At 31.6% G+C, this 25,861-nt stretch overlaps 1 protein-coding gene across 1 annotated transcript in view; it reads right to left on the bottom strand.

The window, feature by feature from the left end:
* Nucleotides 1-22,917, bottom strand: part of LOC127736657 (uncharacterized) — a 35,746-nt gene extending 12,829 nt beyond the window's left edge. The window contains exons 1-5 of the mRNA XM_052247215.1: nucleotides 22,730-22,917; nucleotides 21,546-21,848; nucleotides 20,239-20,305; nucleotides 19,928-19,965; nucleotides 19,186-19,263 (exon numbers count right to left, since the gene is read on the bottom strand). Coding sequence (XP_052103175.1) covers nucleotides 19,186-19,263; nucleotides 19,928-19,965; nucleotides 20,239-20,305; nucleotides 21,546-21,735 — 373 coding nt within the window. The 5' untranslated portion in view covers nucleotides 21,736-21,848; nucleotides 22,730-22,917. The remainder of the gene's footprint in view (nucleotides 1-19,185; nucleotides 19,264-19,927; nucleotides 19,966-20,238; nucleotides 20,306-21,545; nucleotides 21,849-22,729) is intronic.
* Between the last annotated feature and the right edge of the window lie 2,944 nt (nucleotides 22,918-25,861).

Here is a 25,861-nt window from a genome sequence, read left to right as displayed (position 1 = left end):
CGTCTGCGTCGTCGTTGTTGTCGTTGTCAGAAGACACATTTGTTTTCCGGACAATAACTTAAGTTTAAGTGAATGGATGTCTATGAAATTTTTTATTTAGGTTCAATTACCACAAAAGAAAGGATGAGATTGATTTTGAAAAATGATGGGCCCATTTGTTTAGGAATTAGGGGCCCTAAAGGGACCCAAAAGAAGCATTTTTATAGTTTCAGGATAATAACTTGTGTAAAAATATTTTGATTGCTCTGAAATTGTACCACAATGTTTAATACCATAAGTAGAAAGTTAGGATTCATTTTGGGGGTTATGGTGCCAACAGTTAAGAATTAAGGGCCAAAAACAAGCATTTTTGTAGTTTCCAGACAATAACTTGTGTGTAAGTATATGGATCTCTCTGAAATTGTACCAGAAGTTTCCATATCACAAAGGGAAGGCTGGGATTAAGTTTGGGGTAATTGCCAAAAACATGTAGGAATTAGGGGCAAAAACCAATCATTTTTCTAGTTTCTACAAATGTTCAAGACAATAATTTGTGTTTAAGTGTATGGATCTCTCTGAAATTTTACTTCAAGGTTCAATACTACAAAGAAAAGGCTGGGATTGAGTTTGGGGGTAATTGTTCCAAGGGGGTTTCCAAAAGTTTGGGTGGATTTTTTCCCCAACTTTTTTAAGGGGTTCATAATTTTTTCAAAAATTCTCAAATTTTAAATTTTTTAAAAGTTTCCAGAAGAAATCTTCAATTTCACAGTATTGCGCAATACATTTGTAAGATCTTTGACCACATTTAATTTGTGTCAGAAACCTATATTATGTCAAAAATTTATCACAATCCAAATTCATACAGTATCAAGCTTGAATATTGTGTACCAATTTGCGCAAACTTTTCAGGGTTCAACCTCGTCGGTCGTATCAGGCTGCGATCAGCAAAGTATTTTATCTTTACATTAAAATGGTAAGTAATCAAATATTTTGGTTTACAGGTTTGCCCAGTATAAGGGTCATTTGTGATGGTGGGTGGAGTAAGCGTTCTCATAAGCACACCTACAATGCGTTAGGTGTTGCTGTCATCATCGGAGCAGAAACCAAAAAAATTCTACATATTGGTATAAGAAACAAATACTAGTAATGTTATATTTGTAACCGAGCAGCCACATTAGACATTGAACCGTTATATCATATCTGCTTTAAAAATTGGAAAGAGTCAAGTCAGGCAATGGAGTCAGACATCATTGTTGAAGGCTTCCTTAAAGCTAATGATCATGGTGTCCGCTATATGGAAATTATTGGTGATGGAGATTCGTCTGTTATGGCAAAAATTATGGAAAAGGTTCCTGTTTGGGTTTGCCACGTGAAAAAGATAGAATGTTCAAACCATGCATGCAAATGTTTAAGATCAAACCTGGAAAAACTAGTGGATGATAACCCATCTTATAAAGGAAAAGGAAGACTCTGCAAAAGTACAAGAATTAGATTGACTAGTGCTGTACGATGTGCTATCCGTATGAGATCGCTAGAAGAAGACAGAAAAGAGGCTATCAAAAAATTAGAACATGATATTAGAAATTCACTCAACCACATATATGGAGAACATTCCAACTGTTCTGATTTTTGCAAGGCGAAAATAACTGCCAATGAAAATACCCCAACTTTAAATAATAATGAAGAAAAAAACAGCAATTTTGGATCCGAATGTATTTTTCAGGAACAAACTGACATGTGGACAGCGGGGTCAAATGTTGAGGAGCAGGAAGAGGCAAGACTCTCATCCAACTTGATACCTTCTTACATAGATAGCGAAATGCGCCGAGACATAGCAATCCTCTTGAACAACATTGCAAAGAAATCATCAAACCTCATTGGAAATTTTACAAGCAACTTAGCAGAGTCGTGGATGCACATGCGGACCAAATTTGTGAGGGTAAGATGTATAATCACTGCAACAGAGGTTCATGGCGCACTAGATGCTATGGAGCAGCTCTAAGAAACAATGAAAGTGTGGGAGTCAAGTACCCAGTCTATCAGTGGTCACTATTTTCAGAGATTATATAACACCAGAGAGAAAAATATCAACATCAACAACACCTCCAAATCAAAACCTGAAATCAAGCAAAATAGATGGAAAAGAAAAATGAAAGCGTCCAAAGAGGCAACATCGCGCAAAGCCAAAAGACAGTATGGGAATGAATGCATTCAGACAGAGAATGACATATCAACTCAACAACTAGAAACCATCAAGGAGAAATTTTGTACTACAGAAATAGATACTACACCATCTGAAATTAAGAAAATTGAGTTAGAAACAACATCTCAAAGTATATCCACATATTGGTCAGAACAGCGCAAAAAACGTTTAACCTCATCAAATTTTGGCCGCATTGTTAAAAGAAATTCAAAATTACCCGTTGCTAAACTATTATCTTCTCTTCTTTACTGTACATTTTCTGGAAATAAATCAACACGTTTTGGACTGAGTCAGGAAAGAATTACTATTTTGGAATATATTCAGTACATGTTAAAGAAAAATATATCTATCAAAATTGAACAGTGTGGACTTATTATACATGTATCCTATTCACAAATGTTTGGCTGCAAGTCCTGATGGCATCGTCTTAGAAAATAATTATAGAACCGGAATTATTGAAATAAAGAATGTTCTCTACAACAAACCTATATCTTTGGCTGAAGCAATAAAATCCGTTTCTAATTTTGTTTAGAACTTAATCATGACATAGAACTGCGACTGAAGAAAAACCACAACTTTTACTACCAATCTCAGGGTTTATTAAATATTACAAGTTTACCATGGTTAGATTTCATTGTTCGAACCATCAACCCTTATGAAATTCATATTCAAAGGATAACAAAGGAGTCATCATTTTGGGAATCCATTATGCTACCTAAGCTGAAAGCATTCTATATGAAAGCAATTCTTCCAGAATTAGCGTCCCCGAGACATAACAAGTATCCAGGAATCAGAGAACCTGACAATTGGGTATGCATAATACATGTATACTTTCTTTCCAGTTGATATTTAATAAGTTATATTTTGGTGAAAATATTTTTATTTTTCAATGTGTACTTATCATTGACCAAATCCTAATTTTAGTGTTTACAATTTGCAATAATGAAAATAACACCCTGATATACATTGATATAATACCAGTAAATTAATAGGTAGTTAAGATTATTTGAATAATATCAAGTTTGGAGTAGTACCTACAGTATACATGGTATACATTCACTATATGAAAAAAGGTTTACGCATAAATGAAATTTCAGTCAAAAAGAATGGATATAAGAATGTAATGTTCTATTTTGCATTGATATTCATACGCTGTAAATGGTGTATTTGCAATTCTTGACAGCATAGATGACTTTCTTAACAAAAACAAAGATAAATTGCAATGAAATTTAAACATGTCATCTGATTCTGTTCATATTGTCTTCTTAAATGATCTACATGATGTTGTTATCCATGTATTGTGCACATTCTGTAAAAATGTATAAATGCACAAAAAAAACCCACTGAAATCCATTACAGGATAATTGAGATATAAGTTTAGGTTTAGAAATTTTCAATAAAATCAAAGTTGTATCAACTGTATGGTTTATTTTTTTATATTTCAGTTTCAGTCAGATTTGACTGAAGGGCCCTCAACTAGCAGTTTAATACAGAGTAGAAAAAGAAAACAGAAAGACCACAAATTGAATACCAGTGTGAGGGGAGAATCAGCGTGTTCAAGTATAAAAAAGGAGGTATGTTTAACTATATGTTTACTGCTTATACATTGTATTATAAAATACCTGTAAATTGAAGAAACAAAAAAGAACATCTATATGGATTATTTCTATTTTATCCTTTTTTGTTTATAGCTCTTCAACATTTTTGGTCCTTATACATCCTTGGCTTTCAAATATTTTATTGTAAGCGTTACTGAAAAAGGTAAATCTAGAAAACTTCTTCCCAAGCATAAATGTTATGAAGTGTTCGTATTTATTTATTCTATACATGAATATTGTTCAAGAATCATATTTTTATATTATCATAAATAAAAAAAAATAATTCAATGACACAAATCTTCATCCAACACACAAAGTGTAAGCAATGAAATGAAATCATACAGCCTTCAACACAGGACAAAAACCCTAACCACAAGGAAAGCTATAAAGGCCTAAAAATACTAACATGATTTACTTGTATATACAAAAGAATGTAAAACAGTTAACGAAAGAACGTGTATGAAATATAGCAATAAAAGAAAATTATTTTATTTTGTATTTAATCAATGTATCATCATCCAAACAAACACAATATTTAGACTTTTAAATCAAAAACTGAAGGTGGAGTGTAAACAAATAGACCTGTTAAGGATGTTCGCTACTCTGTTTCAAAATAACAAGCTTTTTAAAAGACTGTTATAAATTGATAGTATATAAATAAAGGAACAAAATAAGCAGAAAAAATGAAGGGTCCGTGTGCTTTTTAAGATATAAGCCATTGAAAATTTGGCGGGAACTGTTTCTCTCTAGATTTTTCATATATTTAACATTGGCACCTTTTTTCTTTCAAGAACTATGAAAAAATAACAAGGATTATACAAGATTTTCAAAAATGGCTGTTTAAACAATATGTAATAAAATTATTTAAAGAAAAGTAAGGGTTAGCGGGCAAAATTGTTATTGGCACTAACATTGATAAAACTAGAGGCTTTCGAATAACTGACAAAAAGTCAAGAACAAGAGTAGCGAACATCCTTAAGTAGAGCTAGAGGTTACAAATTATTTAAAATAATTGATCATGTATATTTACATCAGTGTTGATTTGATCATTCATTTGTAATAAACTTCATATATGTCGTAACCATACACAACCAGGCTATCACCACATGATATGTTAATCAGAGAGAAATTTTAGAACACAGAATAAGAATAATTATGTTTTTGTGTACCGCAGTCATCAGTTTTAACATGTCATGTAAAAAATGTTATATAAAATTATAAAAATCTGAAAATGTTGTTTAAATAATAGATACAGTTAAGCTGTATTTTTGTATTGAACTGATTATGGTTGATGAAATCCTTAATTATGATTTTTTGTTAAATTTATTTAATTTTGACGTAGATATTGAAATTTTAAGTTGTTATATATTTCAGTTGTAGGAGAAGTTCAAAGCAAAAGTTTGTTGGCAGACACATTATGCATGAATGGTTTGATGAGGAGACAAATAGCAACAAATGGTATAAAGGTGTTGTAATTGCCGTCTTGAAAATGTTGGATGGTGATGAAGATGCAGTTTACGACGTTTTATATGAAGGATGTGACGATTCATATGAAATAGACCACCTTGCTGAGGATTTCAGGAATTCTTCCCTGAAATTCATTGACATTTAAATGTAACTATTATTATTTATACAATTATTACCAAATTCTGATTTTCTCTCTATATAAAACCATTTTACTGGAAAAGGTTATCACAAAAACATTAATTGGATGAAAATGGTTAAATTTTGAATAGTTTTTTTTAATTAAAATATGTTGAAATAAATACTTTGCTCCTATGGCTGTTACATCTTGCAACTTTTCAAGGAATGCTTTCCGAATGCATTTTCCATGTGACTTTATTGTCACTTTAGTCTTCAGAGTATAATAAAGCAAGTTTTAGTCAAGACACATATTTCATCTGACCACTTAATCAGTGTATTTTTGTTATAGTTATTTTTTTCTACATAAATTTGGATGTTTTATTAAAAATTGCTTATTTGTTAGACATGAGAATTTTTAAAATGCTTCCAAGTAAGGATTAAATCAGTAATGTTTAAAAATTATAGACAATTTTCTCTATTCTGTCACTGTTTTTCCTATGTTGATTATATGAATTGATTTACAGTAAAAGGGAGACAATTCAAATATTGTGTTGTAATGCACACCATACATTTTGAAAAAGTAGTTCCTGTAAAGGTGGCCACAGACTACAATTAATTCCCCCTATTAGTTCTTTATAACGTTTTGTCGCATTAAAAAAAAATTACCTGTTTTGTTTGTCAAATCTTTTGTATGTGTAATGTACAGTACAAGTCCACAAATATATCCAAGTTTCAGAAAAATTGAACTCTTACATCTTACAAATTTAGCCAATACACATCCATACACCTATGGACAAGTCAAGAGATGTTCCGAAAACTGTAAATATTACCTTTTTGCACCTGGCCTAATCACTCTTTCCATATCAAAATCAGTTAAAATAAAACATCCAAAAATTTATTTCAGCTCTCTTCTTTCTTTTCCACCTTATAAAAACTAAGAAATGTATGAGAAAAGGAAAGAAAAAAAATGAAGACAGAATACACTTTAATTAAAGGGAACTATATTCGGGACAACGAAAAGCGGGATCATTGATGTGGTCTGGAGCCAGGTGAATTTTGAAAAAAAATAAATGAAATGAATATTCTTATTAAATGCTTTTATTAGAAAAAAAAGTAAGAAAAGAAGCCTGGCAGCATCTAGCTATGAACTTAATGAACATTTTTACATATATTTTTCAGATTTTGAAGATTGCATTTTTTAAAGACATTTTCTTTGATGTGGCGTACATAAACGGTCTTCATTCTTGGAAACAGATAGATATTTATTTCATTGATGATGATATTTTGATACTATAGACTATGCCAATAGACTATTTTCATATTACCGACTTTTGTCTCCGGATTATATAATTTGTCGACTGGTTACCTTGGACATCATGGTACTCGGTCAAGTAAGAGCAACCAAAATAAGTAAAATCAAACAAATAATCGGTGTAATTTGAGGGGAAAGTTTACTGTTTTCCGATGATTTTGTAGTGAAAAAAAAATATTAACCAGGTTATTTTCCCCCAAAATTGTACCGATTGAAAGCTTGGTTTTACTTCTTTAGCTTGCTCTTACCTGACTTGGTACCATAATGTCCAAGGTAACCAGTCGACAAATTATATAATCCGGAGTCAAAAGTCGGTAATATGAAACTAGTCTATTACAACGGTATATAGAAACTATATTTTATGCAGTGAAAACATATTTTTTTCATTTTTTTTTAATGTAATGTAAAAATAGTCATGATCAACCGTTTCGGTACTTATACATCCCTCGGATTTCAAATGTTTGGCTTTGAGCGTTCCTGATGAAGGTAAATCTAGAAAAGCGCTTCGGACGCATGAAATTATTAAACGTGTTGTTTTCAATTTTTTACATCACTGGGTCGATACCACTGCTGGTGGACTATCAGTCCCCGAGGGTATCATTAGCTCAGTAGTCAGTACTTCGGTACTGACATGATTTATAACAAACTTTTCTAAAATTGTCCGTTTATAAATTTTGAAATTATAATGAAACTAAGGTTTCAACTCCCTATGGCAAAGTTGACCTTAGATGGATTTGGCTATTTGCTTTAGGTATTTTTGTCATATCGCTCTTCAACCGTTTCGGTACTTATACATCCCTCGGATTTCAAATGTTTGGCTTTGAGCGTTACTGATGAAGGTAAATCCAGAAAAGCGCTTCGGACGCATGATATTATTAAACGTGTTGTTTTCAATTTTTTAATATGTGAACAGGAATGAAATATTTGCCACTTGATATTTAGCCTGCAACAAAATCAATCAACCGACATAATATACTAACAGTATACTTTTTCTAGAAGAGAACTTCTCATACTTTTCATTATAAAGTACAAATGAAATCTGTCATGTCAATCACAGTGTTGGATGATGTGGTGGAATAATAAGACCAACTCATCACACAATAGCCCAAAAGGAATCTGTGACGTACCCATCAATATTCAGAAGTGGGAAATACAGATACTGATACTGACCGTAGTGACAGTTTTACATTACGAATACAGAGATGAACTTCGTTAATAAATATATAAAAAAAAAACAATCTTTAATTTAATCGGCATAGGGTTCAACTTCATGCGGATGAACTAGAAGCCGCATTATCTAGGACGTTTTTTTTTAGGGTCGAACTGTTCAGTACAATTACAAAAAACCACGTGGTCATGAATTGTTTACATTTTACATACGTTGAGAAACCAACGTTTTACGATGTCTGTCGTTGGCCCATCATTGATCTGATAATTTTCTAAGTTAATTATATGCCGGACGACAATTAATAGGAAGGCACATATGTGAACTTGGAGAAAATCAGAATTTACATCTTTAATTCTTTGGGGAAAGGAAGAGTCAAGAGAGACTTCTTGTAGCGTACCACTAGTGTACCACGGCACTGTAAATAAAACCAAACAACTCTGCAAGCAGTCTGTTAATGAGAAATTGTTAAACATATCTGGCAATGATAAAAATATATGTGTTTCAAGACTTCCAAAATAGTTCGGAATGCGATTTATTGTTAATGTGAAATTTAAGTCATTTATGACCTTAGCCTGCTTAGGTTTAGTCCGCGATTACTCTGACGTCCAACGGCTGTTATGCCAGACAAGCTGGGTCATTTCTCGGGCACCCTGCCGTTTTTATCGCAAAAATCTCTGCATTTTTCTGACTTTGAAATACTGTCAAACTGAAACTCGTAATTCTTCCTTGAACAGGAAGTTCAGCTAGCTGTGTAAACTGTCAAATTAAGCGACCCATTAAGTGCATAGCTTCACCTGACTGTTTTGGTGTCAAACACATGTTTAATCAACACCAATCACCTTTGCTTTATGTCATAAATAATTTGTGTATTTCAAAAATGTTTGACAAAATAATTTGAGTTACTTCCCCCTTTTTTATCACCTTTCACAATATATTCCTTAAATGTATGTTCTTTTTCATAAAAAAGATAAATATAAAACAAATTGAATGCAAATGCATATCAGAATTTACTTTTATTTTAAACCTGAAAACACTTAAAAAATATATTATGAAAATTATTTTTTTCATCTTTACTTCAATTAACTGATCTATCAAGTGCATTGAAGTAATAATTCAAATTTCTCTTAATTGGAAGAAAAACCTCACCATTTTAACTGTTACTAATGACCTGAGAATTTAAAGTCAAACATAAATAAATTTGGCCAAAAGTATTGAACTTTGTTACTCCTCTTTAACTGAAACTTGATTAATCCTTAGACTTAGAGCCTCAGTTATATGCTAATTAATCATGAGGCTTAAATAATTGCCCTTGTTCTGACTAGCACCCTGCCCTTTTCAAATCCTGGCTAGAACACACTATCTTCATGTGAATATATATTTTTATAAACAATAGTTAATTTCAGTCCCAAAGATTTTCTTTTTTATTTAGTTGAATTTGTAATACAGATTATATTTTTTCTTAAGTCCCAATACCAGGAATCATCAAGGACTTTATTTGTTTTTTTGTTTCCATTCAGATAGAATTTGTAAAGGTCCTGAAAGTAGGATGAATGTTGATGGAAAAGTCCTGACATATCCTGGTTTATATAATATGATTTTTGAAAGTCTTGAGATATCCTGAGAATTCCCCTTGTTTTAAGCTGCTTGTTTTCGAAAGTCCTGACATTTCCTGGAATTCTCCGATTAAGTTTTTCCCTAAAAACAGGGCTTAATGCCTAACAGGATATTTTCAGGATTTCCCAGGATACTCTTGAGATATCCTGATTATAAATGATGTCAGGATTTATTTCTGCAAGGGAAACTTTTTCCTGACTTGGTACAGGACAGTTTAAGACATGACTTTAAAAAGAGGACATGCTAGCTATCTAGATTGATCGGGACAAATTTTTGTTGTCATTGTATTGCAATGTTGCAGTCTTTTGTATTATACAATCCATCCTGACATCAAGATATTGCTGATTTACTATGTGGCTATATAGATATACATAATAAAGTCCAAAAATGGTCAGTTTTTGTTGATGCGTTAAAATAATTTTGTCATATTAGTCAGCCTGATCAGGTATCAAAATTACTGAAATTTTGTTGCAAAGACAATATTTTAAATAAAAAGAGGACATGCTGGCTATCTGGATTGATGGGGATAATTTTTGTTGTCATTGTGTTGCAATGTTGGTGTCATTTGTATTATACAATCCATCTTGACATAAAAAAAATATAGCTGATTTACTATGCGGCTATATAGATTTACATAATAAAGTGCAAATATGGTCAGTTTTGGTTGATGCGTTAAAATAATTTTGTTATACGAGTCAGCCTGAGGTATCAAAACTACTGAAATTTTGTTGCGAGACTATATTATGTATTAAAAGAGGATATGCTGGCTATCTAGATTGATGGGGACAATTTTTTGTTGTCATTGTGTTGCAATGTTGCTGTCATTTCTATTTTACAATCCATTCTGACAATAAAATATAGCTGATTTACTATGTGGCATAGATATACATAATAAAGTGCAAATATGGTCAGTTTTGGTTGATGCGTTAAAATAGTTTTGCTTTATGAGTCATGCTGAGGTATCAAAATTACTGAAATTTTGTTGTGCGACAATATTTTGAATAAAAAGAGGACATGCTGGCAATCTAGATTGATGGGGACAATTTTTTGTTGTCATTGTGTTGCAATGTTGCTGTCATTAGTATAATGCAATCCATTCTGACATCAAAATATTGTTGATTTACTATGCGGCTATATAGATATACATAATAAAGTGCAAATATGGTCAGTTTTGGTTGATTCGTTAAAATAATTTTGTTATACGAGTCAGCCTGAAGTATCAAAACTACTGAAATTTTGTTGCGAGACAATATTTTGAATATGAGGAGGACATGCTGGCAATCTAGATTGATGGGGACAAATTTTTGTTGTCATTGTACATGTTGTATTGCAATGTTGCTGTCATTTGTATTATACAATCCATCCTGACATCAAAATATTGCTGATTTACTATGCGGCTATATAGATTTACATAATAAAGTGAAAATATGGTCAATTTTGGTTGATGCGTTAAAATAATTTTGTTATATGAGTCATCCTGAGGTATCAAAATTACTGAAATTTTGTTGCGAGACAATATATATAAATTAACAGATTGACACATTCCCCATTTCCATTCTCAATTTTATAATTAAGTGCAAATATGGTCAGTTTTGGTCGATGCGTTAGAATAATTTTGTTGTACATGTACCAGTCAGCCTGAAGTATCAAAACTACAGATAATATATATATGTTCCTGAGACAGTAAAAAAAATGTTATATTGGAGCCAGTCTGAGATGTGAAAACTACTGATTTTTTGTGATGATTCAATTATTTGAATAAAAAAGGACATGCATACTTGCACTGTTGATTGGTGCAGAAAAAAAAATATTATTAATATTACGCTGGCCATAAACATGATTAACTGTACACCAATATTGCTTTCAATTATCATGATTATTTTATATGATCTAAGTACTATTCGTTTTTGGCTTTGTTTGTCGATTTTATCTGAAAACCAAGTTTATAAGATTTACGCTACATTTTAAACCCGATAATAATAGCATTGTAACCAATATCGTTTTTAATTTATAGAAAGGCAGATCGCGGATAAATTTGCATTCCAAGCAAAATTCTATGCGTACTTTAGTTACAAATACATGTATTTATCATATACTTGTAGAAAATAATGGTATTATTGTACCCCTTGATAAAACAAATTTGTACATATATTTATTCATTAAATTTGAAGAATTGTCTAAGCCGTGTGATATGACTTTTTTTATCAACTGCTTTCGGTATATATCAACTGCTTCCAGTTAATATCAACTGCTTCCGGTTATTATCGCATGCCTTTCTTTTACGTTATCGCAAAGCATTGCGACGTCATTCTGCAAATTCCGGAAAATAAACCTCAGTGGAACATTTTAGATAAAAAAAAAATATTAGGAAATAGGAAAAATATACTATTAAAATATGCAGAACAAATAATACAATAAATGAATTTTATAAAGTTTTAAAAAAGTTCTTGTCTGTATGTCCATCATCTGCTGAAGTATATGATAAAAATAACATAACATGTCATTTTTCATATCAGACATCTTATCAGCACATGGCCAAAATCATCCCTCGAGCCTGTCGGCTCTCGGGCTGATATCATGACCTAGGGCTTATAAGGGGTCTGATATGAAAAATGCCATGTTATAATCTATATATATATTTAATCTGTATTGTTTATATAACCATCATAGCTGAGGGAGGGAAAAATTTAGAAAGCGATCAATATCAAACTTTGATAGATTATGATCCACTTTTTCGAAACTCAAATTATAGTCAAAAAAATATTTTGTTTGAAGTATTTACGATGTTTTAAACAGGTCTCATTAAAAAGTATCATGCATGATGCATTGTTTAAACAGGGCCCCAGATAGCTTCAACTGGATGAAAAAGTTGTGTAATTTTAGAACTAATCCGAAATGGAATATATAGCGATTAGGTGTATAAAAATATTATTGCATGTTTATACAGAACATTGGTAGCCATTTGGAATCAAATTAATTACCCTCCCCCTTTTGTGTATCCCCTGAAGATAAAAAAAAACTAGCGACTTATTATTTTAGCTAAAGAACCATTCACACAATTCAATTAAATTTTTACATATCTACCAGTTATACCTCTTATGTGACAACAATTATTCATTGTTATGTTAAAAATAAATATATTTTCAGTTTATGCTTTCAGACTTTCTGATGTTGATTTGCTCAAATAAAAACCATAAAAAAATCATAGTTCCTCAATAAATTATATTTTATAATCATTATATACACATGTTTATTGTTAAATTAAATTTGTAATGCACTTTTCTGAAAACATCTTCATCGGGTTTCCATCAGCGTAATCACATTTTGATGACGTATTTATCAAGTACACGTACGCTCACGTCGAGGTGACAATTTCGCCCCATATCATATCGGCCAGAAGTGGATCCGTCCCCGTAACGGTATTATAAAAATAAATCAAGGGTGTCGCATACAAATATTTATTATTGGGCAGTTTTTAAATATATAAAAAAAAACAATCTTTAATTTAATCGGCATAGGGTTCAACTTCATGCGGATGAACGAGAAGCCGCATTATCTAGGACGGTTTTTTTTTTAGGGTCGAACTGTTCAGTACAATTACAAAAAACCACGTGGTCATGAATTGTTTACATTTTACTTACGTTGAGAAACCAACGTTTTACGATGTCTGTCGTTGGCCCATCATTGATCTGATAATTTTCTAAGTTAATTATATGCCGGACGACAATTAATAGGAAGGCACATATGTGAACTTGGAGAAAATCAGAATTTACATCTTTAATTCTTTGGGGAAAGGAAGAGTCAAGAGAGACTTCTTGCAGCGTACCACTAGTGTACCACGGCACTGTAAATAAAACCAAACAACTCTGCAAGCAGTCTGTTAATGAGAAATTGTTAAACATATCTGGCAATGATAAAAATATATGTGTTTCAAGACTTCCAAAATAGTTCGGAATGCGATTTATTGTTGATGTGAAATTTAAGTCATTTATGACCTTAGCCTGCTTAGGCTAAGTCCGAGATTACTCTGACGTCCAACGGCTGTTATGCCAGACAAGCTGGGGCGTTTCTCGGGCACCCTGCCGTTTTTATCGCAAAAATCTCTGCATTTTTCTGACTTTGAAATACTGTCAAACTGAAACTCGTAATTCTTCCATGAACAGGAAGTTCAGCTTGCTGTGTAAACTGTCAAATTAAGCGACCCATTACGTGCATAGCTTCACCTCACTGTTTTGGTGTCAAACACATTTTTAATCAACACCAATCACCTGTGCTTTATGTCATAAATAATTTGTGTATTTCAAAAATGTTTGACAAAATAATTTGAGTTACTTCCCCCTTTTTTATCACCTTTCACAATATATGCCTTAAATTTATGTTCTTTTTCATAAAAAAGATGAATATAAAACAAATTGAATGCAAATGCATATCAGAATTTACTTTTATCTTAAACCTGAAAACAATTATATTATGAAAATTATTTTTTTCATCTTTACTTCCATTAATTGATCTATCAAGTGCATTGAAGTAATAATTCAAATTTCTCTTAATTGGAAGAAAAACCTCACCATTTTAACTGTTACTAATGACCTGAGAATTTAAAGTCAAACATAAATAAATTTGGCCAAAAGTATTGAACTTTATTACTCCTCTTTAACTGAAACTTGATTAATCCTTAGACTTAGAGCCTCAGTTATATGCTAATTAATCATGAGGCTTAAATAATTGCCCTTGTTCTGACTAGCACCCTGCCCTTTTCAAATCCTGGCTAGAACACACTATCTTCATATGAATATATATTTTAATAAACAATAGTTAACTTCAGTCCCAAAGATTTTCTTTTTTCTTTAGTTGAATTTGTAATACAGATTATATTTTTTCTTAAGTCCCAATACCAGGAATCATCAAGGACTTTATTTGTTTTTTTTTTCATTCAGATAGAATTTGTAAAGGTCCTGAAAGTAGGATGAATGTTGATGGAAAAGTCCTGACATATCCTGGTTTATATAATATGATTTTTGAAAGTCTTGAGATATCCTGAGAATTCCCCTTGTTTTAAGCTGCTTGTTTTCGAAAGTCCTGACATTTCCTGGAATTCTCCCATTAAGTTTTTTCCTAAAAACAGGGCTTAATGCCTAACAGGATATTTTCAGGATTTCCCAGGATAATCTTGAGATATCCTGATTATAAAAGATGTCAGGATTTATTTCTGCAAGGGAAACTACTGAAATTTTGTTGCGAGACAATATTTTGTATAAAAAGAGGACATGCTGGCTATCTAGATTGATGGGGACAATTTTTTGTTGTCACTGTGTTGCAATATTGCTGTCATTTCTATTTTACAATCCATTCTGACAATAAAATATAGCTGATTTACTATGTGGCATAGATATACATAATAAAGTGCAAATATGGTCAGTTTTGGTTGATGCGTTAAAATAATTTTGTTTTAAGAGTCATCCTGAGGTATCAAAATTACTGAAATTTTGTTGCGACACAATATTTTGAATAAAAAGAGGACATGCTGGCAATCTAGATTGATGGGGACAAATTTTTGTTGTCATTGTGTTGCAATGTTGCTGTCATTAGTATAATGCAATCCATTCTGACATCAAAATATTGTTGATTTACTATGCGGCTATATAGATTTACATAGTAAAGTGCAAATATGGTCAGTTTTTGTTGATGCGTATAAATACTTTTGTTATACTAGTCAGCCTTAGGTATCAAAATTACTGAAATTTTGTTGCGAGACAATATTTTGAATAAAAAGAGGACATGCTGGCAATCTAGATTGATGGGGATATTTTTTGTTGTCATTGTGTTGCAATTTTGCTGTCATTTGTATTATACAATCCATTCTTACAATAAAATATAGCTGATTTACTATGTGGCTATATAGATAAACATAATATTAAAAGTGCAAATATGGTCAGTTTTGGTTGATGCTTTAAAATAATTTTGTTATACAAGTCAGCCTGGGGTATCAAAACTACTGAAATTTTCTTGTGAGACAATATTTTGAATAAAAAGAGGACATGCTAGCTATCTAGATTGATCGGGACAAATTTTTGTTGTCATTGTATTGCAATGTTGCTGTCATTTGTATTATACAATCCATCCTGACATCAAGATATTGCTGATTTACTATGTGGCTATATAGATATACATAATAAAGTCCAAAAATGGTCAGTTTTTGTTGATGCGTTAAAATAATTCTGTCATACTAGTCAGCCTGATCACAGGTATCAAAATTACTGAAATTTTGTTGCAAAGACAATATTTTGAATAAAAAGAGGACATGCTGGCTATCTGGATTGATAAGGATAATTCTTGTTGTCACTGTGTTGCAATGTTGCTGTCATTTGTATTATACAATCCATCTTGACATCAAAAATATAGCTGATTTACTATGCGGCTATATAGATTTACATAATAAAGTGCAAATATGGTCAGTTTTGGTTGATGCGTTAAAATAATTTTGTTATACGAGTTAGCCTGAGGTATCAAAACTACTGAAATTTTGTTGCGAGACAATATTTTGTATAAAAAGAGTATATGCTCGCTATCTAGATTGATGTGGACAATTTTTTGTTGTCATTGTGTTGCAATGTTGCTGTCATTTCTATTTTACAATTCATTCTGACTATAAAATATAGCTGATTCACTATGTGGCATAGATATACATAATAAAGTGCAAATATGGTCAGTTTTGGTTGATGCGTTAAAATAGTTTTGCTTTATGAGTCATCCTGAGGTATCAAAATTACTGAAATTTTGTTGTGAGACAATATTTTGAATAAAAAGAGGACATGCTGGCAATCTAGATTGATGGGGACAATTTTTTGTTGTCATTGTGTTGCAATGTTGCTGTCATTGGTATAATGCAATCCATTCTGACATCAAAATATTGCTGATTTACTATGCGGCTATATAGATTTACATAATAAAGTGAAAATATGGTCAGTTGATATATATATTTAATTTGTATTGTTTATAAAACCATCATAGGCATGAACACGGAGGTTTTAATTTTATACAGTAATTTACAATATTGTGATCAAAATTCGTTTTTTAAAACAAATAAATAATTTTGTAGTCGCACGCTTTCTTTGAAATTTAATTGCATTATGGGTAATTTCGGAACGTGTAGATAGAATTGGGAATTGGGAATATGTGTAAGGTGTATTTTAGATTTAGATCTTTAAGTAAAGAAAAATCAACTCTGATCCGACTCTGTACTGACACTATCAATATAGGGGAAATACATCCAGTCTGGAAAACTGCAATAGAAATTCCAGGGGATACAAAGAAAGCCATAACAATAGCTAGAATACTAACTGGGACCTACCTCTTACAAGCAACTAAAGCTGAATTTAATATAGGAAGTACAGACCCAATTTGCCCGCTATGCAAACTTGAGGAAGAAAACCTTCAACATTTTCTAACTAGATGTCCATCTCTGGAAGGGGTCCGAAGGACTTTTTATGCCCAATTAAAACAGGCTGTAATCAATAAAATTGGGATTCATCAATGGAAAACTAATTTTTAAAATAGGGAAACACTAAGCCAATTAATTGTTGACTGCAGAAAACTAGTAGGTTCTACACTTCCAAATGACAGTAATTTCTTGATTAAGGTTGAATCAATTTTTAGGAATTTGTGTGATAAATTACATCAACAGAGGTTAACACAGATTAATGCTCTATCATTATAAAATTTATCATTCATCACATGGAGTTAAACTTCTTTTCAATACTTTTCAGAGTACAAAATAGGGGTGTGTGTAAAGATCAGTTAGAAGTGAGAAGTACATAGAGGACAGTTGAGATATAGATGTACTTAGGAATACGTTGATATAGGGAAATTCATAGATATACAGAAAATCGTTATATCAAAGTGGTAGCTGATATATTGAATATAGAGACATACAGATATTAAGTAGTGTCAGACCACGGTTTTACTATCGTCATAAAGTGAATCAGTGACATTTTAGATTTTAGACTATTAGTAACGAAGTAACAAAGTGAATAACTTTTAATATCTTCCGTGTAATATAAGCCCATCGTCTTTTAAATATGCAATTGCGTTTTATATTGTAAAATAACAAAGTGATTTTAGCTATTTTCGACCGTGTAATATAAGCCCATTGTGAATAATCAAGAAATTGGTGTGCTCCTAACCACAGGAGGAAGTTACAGAAAGAAGAAGAAGAAGAAGTATGGTGCAAAGGTGTAACGTGTATGGTGTAATGGCACAAGGTATATGGTGTAATGGTGTATGGTGAATGGTGTAATGGTGTATGCTGTAAGTGGGAAGTTTACACCATCCAAGGACTGTAGCAATCTTATCATCACATATATCTATTTATACATTTGTGTAAAATGCACACTCAGTAGCACCTTTTTTCCTTTTAGAATATAAACAAGTGATCAACATTACAAAGTCAGAAGAATTATTTTTAATGAGCAGCAATATATTAAACAAAATTGCTGAAATCGCGAGTAGACACTTTATATGAGTGATTGCCCTTCTATGACAATGTTTTACCCTTCCCATGCATTGGACAAAAAGTATAAAAGATATAGTAGAGAGAAATTGTTATTAGAAACGATTATTAGCAATACATGGTTATTAAAAAGGATATTGTTTATGATAGTCGACAATGTTTGGGAGTGTCGATTGTTAAAGATGCACATAGACCTATGTGGGCAATATATGATCTTTAAAGCGTCTAGTTTATTGTCGTTTTATTACCGTTAGCTACAAATACTATTATCAAAAAAACTAAAATATCAAATCAAATCACAACAAGTTTATAGTACAAAAACAGACCTCTAGCCCAAGGTACATTTATGGATTTGAAATACCAAAGTTTAATACTGTTTAATATGTATTAAACAATACATCACACACACACACATTAAATAACTTCAGTGTAATCCAGATTTTCACTGAGGCCAATTTCTTATTTACTATCAGTTTTATCACTGGTTCCAATTTTTAGTATACTATTAGAATTGTCACGAGGGTCACTTTTATTATTCTATCAAAATAGTCAGGAGGGCAGCTTTAATTATTTTATCAGAGTTGTCACTGGGGTTAATTTCTTTTATTTATCTGAATTAACTCTCATGTATTTTTTTTTTTTTTGTAAGGTTTATTGTCGGGTCATTGAAATAAAATTCCATAGCGTGTATCAGTGCTTTTTTATAACAAAATCCATACTAGAAATTATTGTATAAGTTATAAGTGAATTTAAGTCAAATTTTGTATAAATTGTAACTTGTACAAGCACTTTTTGTACAAATTACAATTTGTACGAAGCTAAAATACACATGATAATTTTTTTTACACAATTTGTACAATTTTTTTGTACAATATTTATATAATATTTTTTGTACAAATGATAACTTGTACACAACCTAAATATATTTATCTTATTAATTTGTAAAAAGTTTGTAATAAGAATATATTTTTTTCATATAGTCAGAGTGGCAAAACTTCCAGTCTACAGCATTTAAATTTATCACAAAATACAATTACAGATTACAACGATCTGTTTCTTTTCTTTTTTTTAAATCAATATGTGCACTTTTGTAATAATGCGGAGTATTCATATAGTCCTCATGTGTACTCGCATACTGCAATTGTTTACATCATGCATCAAAACTGAAACCACGGTGTCTTAGAATAACTCTTAACAAATTAAATAAATGATAGTTACCGATACATAGTGCAATAATAATTACTAGCAAAACAATTCCACCAATCTGCCCATTGGTTGTTGCCTTTACTGTAGAATCTGAAATTAATTTGATATTCAGCTTTTCGTTTAGAGAATTTTTATGTGCAATGGTGTTTTCTTATGTTAGACATTTGTTATGCTCCAGTTGTACAATCTTTTGGCGATGTCAAAGAATAGGAAAAGTTTGTTGATAAAACCAACAACACTAATATAAAAACTTGCATGGTCAGAGATACTTGAAAGGTACCGTGTATAATACAGTAACTACTTTTATCCAGAATAGCTAAGTTCATGACAGATTCTTATTCGAAATCATGGTGTTCAATCTAAAGGTTATCGACCACTGTTTTTGTTTCCATCCGTTTTGATCATATGGTATTTATTTTATTTTCTATTGACCGTTACTGACTGTCTCGTGGTGTGGCAAAACCTGTCTGTTTTTATCCAGTTTTTAAACTTCCTGTTTGATACATTAAACACTCTAAGAACAGCCTGAAATACTACAGTTCTAGGTTCTTTTTCTTTTATTAACTAATGATAATTCGATATGAACGAAGAATTATCCTCTACCATTGTGTTTATTTAAAGTCACCAGGTTAATATGATAACGTACATTAGCGAACTATTAAGCTTCCCTGCTACATTTTCCGACCTTATAATATAATCTTTATATTTGTTGAAACAGACGATTGTATATAAGTAGAGATATGCTTATAGATACCTCTCAATATGTTCTTTGAAGTAGTAGTGTCTTTCTCTCTAAAACATATAAATATATAGTAATATTTGAAAACGGTAAAAAATAATTCATTTGTGTTTTTAACTTTAAAACGGTAATTGCTCTTTTTATACAGAAAATACATATATATGTTATAAGATATAGAAATGATTAACAAACTCTCATACAAGTAAACTATGACAGCTAATGGAAAATTTGTTCTTTGAAAGTAGATGTGCAATTTTTAATTATACATAAAAAGACTAAAACTATTATAAAATAAACGTCATTTTACATTATAAAATATGCCTCACTGTAAAATATTTATCGGTCCACATTGAAACTTGACTAGGGATGCATCCTTCATCACACACTGATAATCTGTAAAATTAGAATGCATATCATAGCAAATAATCCAAATGTTGATGTAGTAAATAGGGAACTGAACTTATTGTTCAATTTTGACAGTTACCGTGAGTAAATTTTATTCATGTTTACCTGTACATTCTTTAAACAATTTTGTTGTGTTGTCAACAATTCTTCTTCTTCATATAATCACAATAGTAAGTAAGTAGCACTGTCCATATGAATATATATATATATATATATGTATATATATATATATATATATATCAACTTTGAAGTACTCCATTTGTTATAGATCCAACTCAATCGGGCTTTAAATCGCTGTGTCTTGCTGGTATTTCCTTTCGGTAAATGAGTTTTAGTGGTTGTTATTTCTAGATATAGGCGATTTAGGTGCTGTCATACGTGTGGGGTACTTGGCCGTAGTCTACGTAATGACACCATACTCTATCCACATTGAATAACTTTGTTTGGTAACTGTCTTATAGACGTTTATCCCGTACCCCTTTTATTAGTGTTGAGCCGTTATGTAGCTATTCAGTAAGGTATATTTTGTATTACATTGTATTTTGATTCTTGTGTATCTGAGTAAAAAAAAGATGGGCTATGATTGCCCTTAGGGTTTAACCGTTCCCCGCAGGCCTTTCCCTGGCACAGCGGTGTAACAAAGCAACATAAGAAAACACTAAGCAGTTTGAAATAGCTTGACTCTTCATATCTGAATGATGCAAAACAAAACAACTGGTATAAAAACAGTAGGCATAAAAACTATACTTGCATGGAGAAGACGGAACTAAGTTGAAAACGTGTGCCTAATCTATTTGTTTTGTACAATAAAATATGTTTAAACTATACTTCATGTTAATCCAGACTTACAATTCCTGGGGATTTCTAAAACATTAGACTTTGAACGTTTTTGAGGACGAATGTAGAAAATTTCGTGTGTGTGACAGGTATTGTATCGATGTAAAGAAGCTGTTGTGATGCACCGTTAATATATAATTCAATAAGGAACATGCGATTAATGGCCTTATCAAATAAATTTTTAATAGTTGTATACAATACATAGGTGATGATGTAAAACATTTTTGCATATGTGTTTGCTTAATATTTTGGTACTCTTATTCCAAAGAATATTAATATCAATAAGTGTAATTTAACAAACTGTTACAAAATTCACAAATCCAAAACACTGCCCTTTTTCTAAGACTATGCCTTCAGCAGTAATTGGTGTTTGTATATAGTAAATACGTACCAGGTGAGAGATATTTGGTGTCATCACATTGTTTCTGAAAACATGAACAGTCTTCTTGTGTAGGATTACAATAACAAATATCTTTTGGTCTGGTTACGTAATCATATCCTTGTCTGTAATCACATCGACATCTGACGTCATCTTCTGTCGAACCCTGACCTGAAAGTGTCTGCCCCTTTTCAGCGCACATTGATTTGAGTAAGATGCAATGACTGTTAGCATTCCGGTAAAATATTATGGGTTGATATCGATCAAGTGAGCATTGAACAAATGTTGGTGATCCTTCGACAATGTATTTTCTTCCTAAATGCATGCAAAAGTATTAAACTTAAACTGGGTACTTTCATTCGCTGTCCAACAATGCAGGTAGTAATTCTAATCAATTTTGCGAACAACACTAGATTAAAACAAGTTAGTGTGTTTATTTCTGTATCTACCTCTAACTAAAAATAATATCTATATATTGGCATATGTACATACCTGATTTTAGAGATTGTCCCAATGCGGTATTGGCTGTGCTCATTATCGAAGGCCGTACGATGACCCTCAGTTGTTTAATGTTATGTTAATTGGTGTCTTGTGGATAGTTGTCTAATTGGCAATCATAACACCTCTTCTTATTTTCAAATGTATTAAAAGATACACCGTACCTACCAAAATCATGCCGTAAAAGTTATTAAAAAGACTATAAAAAGACAACCTTTTTTCACCTTGCAAGTTTTAGTGCTCGACGTGTTGTGCAAACAATTGTCTATAAAAAAAGTCTTCATCTTGACCTCTAAATGGTTTTTATTTGTTATGTGTGACGTTGGGTAACTGTCTTTTTGACTTGTACTTACTATCTCCATTAATTCATAATTAATATTGAAAGAAAGCAATATTTGAGGAATGATCACACGTTACCATTCCTAAAATTCTTGAAGCTACACTACATTCGAAACCTCAGTGCAGGATATATTTTATATATACAAAATTAAACTATTGATTATATTACTTTTATTGCATGGAATGGAAAAAAGCACCAGTTTAAACTTTTTTATATGATTGAGAAATTAACATTTCAAAACATGCTTTTGCTGAATTAACTTTTATAGCAGTTGATATTCTGTAATCTTTGGCGTTTAATTAATGAGTAATACATTTTATCAATGTTTGTATATGTATACTTAGTTGTTACATCTTACCTTTAGGCGCAACGTCTGGTTTTTCTGAACATGATTCTGTGTACGATTTGTTATTGGTATCCCATAAGCAATAATACTGAAATGCCAGTCTAATTGTACATAATCCTTCAGCTCTTGATCTCCAATGTGACGAATGTGGGCATGATAACTCATAGGCAATATAAAGGTTAGGCAACAGGAATAGAAAGAAGAGCTGTAAAACATTCATTTCAGAGTACATGCTTTCGTGATAAAGAGTTATTTAGCAAGTTAGGTAGACATATCTTTTATAACATCAGATCAAACAGTTACTAAATTTAAAACTGCAAAGTGTTACCAAAGGGACATTCATACTCATAAGTTGAAAATAAACTGACAACGCCATGGCTAATAGACCAACAGACCAACAATTGTACACAAAACACGCCACAATAAACTAAAGACTTGAAATTTAATGTTCACACGTAGGTGTGAAGAAGACCATCAAGTTTTTATTGTGTCATAAAATAAAATTTTTGAGACATGCATTTAGGAAATATCTACTATAATAAGGATTCCCAGTATACAATGAATAAAAATTAAACATGCATATAGTCCAAGGGAGAAAAAAGAATCAATCTAACGAGTTTACTACAGATAAAAGTAATGTTCAATTTCTTTGAAAGACCTAGAAACAGATAATAAAATCGATTTGATCAATTTTGTATAACGGTTCACCAGACGGGCTTCGACAATAAGAATTCTGCTTAGCAAACATTTAAAGACCATTGAAAACAAAATTCATCAGAAACTAGAAGTTCAGATTTAAAAATATAAATCAATTGTTTTTAAAACAATTGTTAAACGGTATTTCCCCTCCGAAACATGATAAATTGATTTTGTTGATTGATTGATTGATTGATTGATTGATTGATTGATTGATTGATTGATTGATTGATTGATTGGTTGGTTGGTTGACTGACTGACTGACTGACTGACATATTAATTAAACACATGGGATAGGGTCTCTTGGAACGAGCGAAAAAGAAACAATTGTGATCTTGGACCCCGTATTAAACAGATTTATTGATTGATTGGTTGGTTGGTTTGGTTGATTGATTGATTGATTGATGGGTTGGTTGGTTGGTTGGTTGGTTGGTTGAATGATTGATTGATTGATTGAAAGTCTGCATGGCACTCTCTCTCTCTTAGCGAGGCCTAGGACTTTAAGTCGATATTCTGACCGACGACGTGGCTGCGTACTTATACATCCTGCACTCCCAAACGGACAGACTCAGGATATCCTAATGAATAAAATTCCTTACATCTTCTTTTTTTTTTTTTAATTTACTCTATTTTCTATTGGAACTCGTACTTCATGGTTTCTTTTACGTGTTGTGTGTTCATTTTGTTTGAACTTGTAGGAAAAAACTGAGTAACAGTTTGTCTTGGAAGTTTCACTTTCTATATTTGGATATGGAATGTTTTATTCTAATTTTAGGTCCGCGCGCGCGAGGGTGTTTTGAAGTCACGTGACGCTCAAATATATATGTCGGAGAAACACGATCACTATTGGTTTTATGATTTACAGGTCATTGATGACGGATCATGCATGCATCTTACGTACACATGTTTACGGGAGCACAGAATTGTATTTTAATGCATGTTTAGAAATTTGATTGTAGGAATTCAGCAATATTTCCGAATTTAGGAGCAATTTCTATGTCATTGAATTTTAACCGCACCTAACGGGAACTTTTTTTCTTGATTCATTTTATATTTACAGGTTAACTATTGTCGTTCAATGCATTCACACAAACATAATGCTGTTATTTTAGTATTATAACAAATCGTTCATCGATTAATTTCAGAAAACACATGAATTGGAGCAGATTTTTGCAGGGATGAATTTCTATTTAAAGGGGCACTAGCTAGCTACGAGATATATAAAAAATCTAAAATATTTTTTTTTTTTTTTTCAATCATTAATGAAAGTGAAAAAGTAAAATAATATATCGCTTTTAGCAGCCAATATGGTTCAATTTTGTCAAAATAAGCTAAGAAACATTGATGATGAATTATTCAATTGCGAGTGAATAATTCGACCACATTGAATCCGTATTCATGTGAACTTTAATTTAACCTCTTAGTTAGAGATTGATACCGCATGCATTGTTCGTGTTCAATTATTTAAAGGAAAAGAATGTCAACATTGAAAGTGAAACAAAGGTAAATCATTTGATTGACTAATTCGATCCACAAAAAAAATATCTTTCTTATACAGGTAAAAACGATGATTAACATATATTTTTAATCTATAATATGAAATTAAACGGACCTATAAAAATCCAAATGCACGAGTCTGATATCTATTTATATCTATATTTATGTTTATATCCCTTATATGGCAATCGGAGGTATTCGGAGGTCAACTCGACAGTTAATTAGATGGCATCTAGACTAAAATATATACGAAACGAAGCTTAATATTTTCGAGCCTATGTCCGGTATATTGTTTATTTTACACTTTTTATAATTTGGATAAATGTTTTACATTGTTATAAATCAAATATGAGAATTTGAGTCAAATCGGTGAACATGAATTTGACAGCTAGTGCCCCTTTAAGAAGTTTGTTTATAAGAAGGATTGCATTTTTACAGTAAAATGTACAGGACTGAACTTCAAGGCGAAATGGGATTCCTCCAAAAAGAAAGAAACAAAGAAAAAGGGGGGATGGAGGATGGTGGACCTTGGTTGATAAATAACAATAAGATGCATGTATACATCATGATAACTGCAAAGTTTGAGGCTATAATTAGTTCATTCTGTTCATTTTACCGTTTCAGTGGCATGGAACCCCTAAAACAAGGACGCGTACCATTTCGACAAAAACTTTCCACTTATATCATGTCACGACTAACATTTTGGTCAATTTTTTTATACGGCTTACGGTTCATGTGTTACAAAATCATAACGACAAATTTATTTGGTAAAGGCAGATAACTCCTATAAGATCTCACTGGATCGCTTCGTTCCAAATTAGCCAAAAATTCCTGAGAATGTAACGAACAATTTGTAAAAAGAATTCTGTCGATATCTTTTTTTGTTACGAAGGAGATGCAAACACATGATAAACAGTGAATAGGGAGATAACTCTAACAAAGAAACTGGTT

This window comes from Mytilus californianus, unplaced genomic scaffold (genome assembly GCF_021869535.1).
Source record: "Mytilus californianus isolate M0D057914Y unplaced genomic scaffold, xbMytCali1.0.p SCAF_35, whole genome shotgun sequence".
NCBI classification, from domain to species: domain Eukaryota; kingdom Metazoa; phylum Mollusca; class Bivalvia; order Mytilida; family Mytilidae; genus Mytilus; species Mytilus californianus.
Note: the sequence above shows the minus strand (reverse complement) of the source record. Positions and strands in the feature narration are given on the sequence as shown.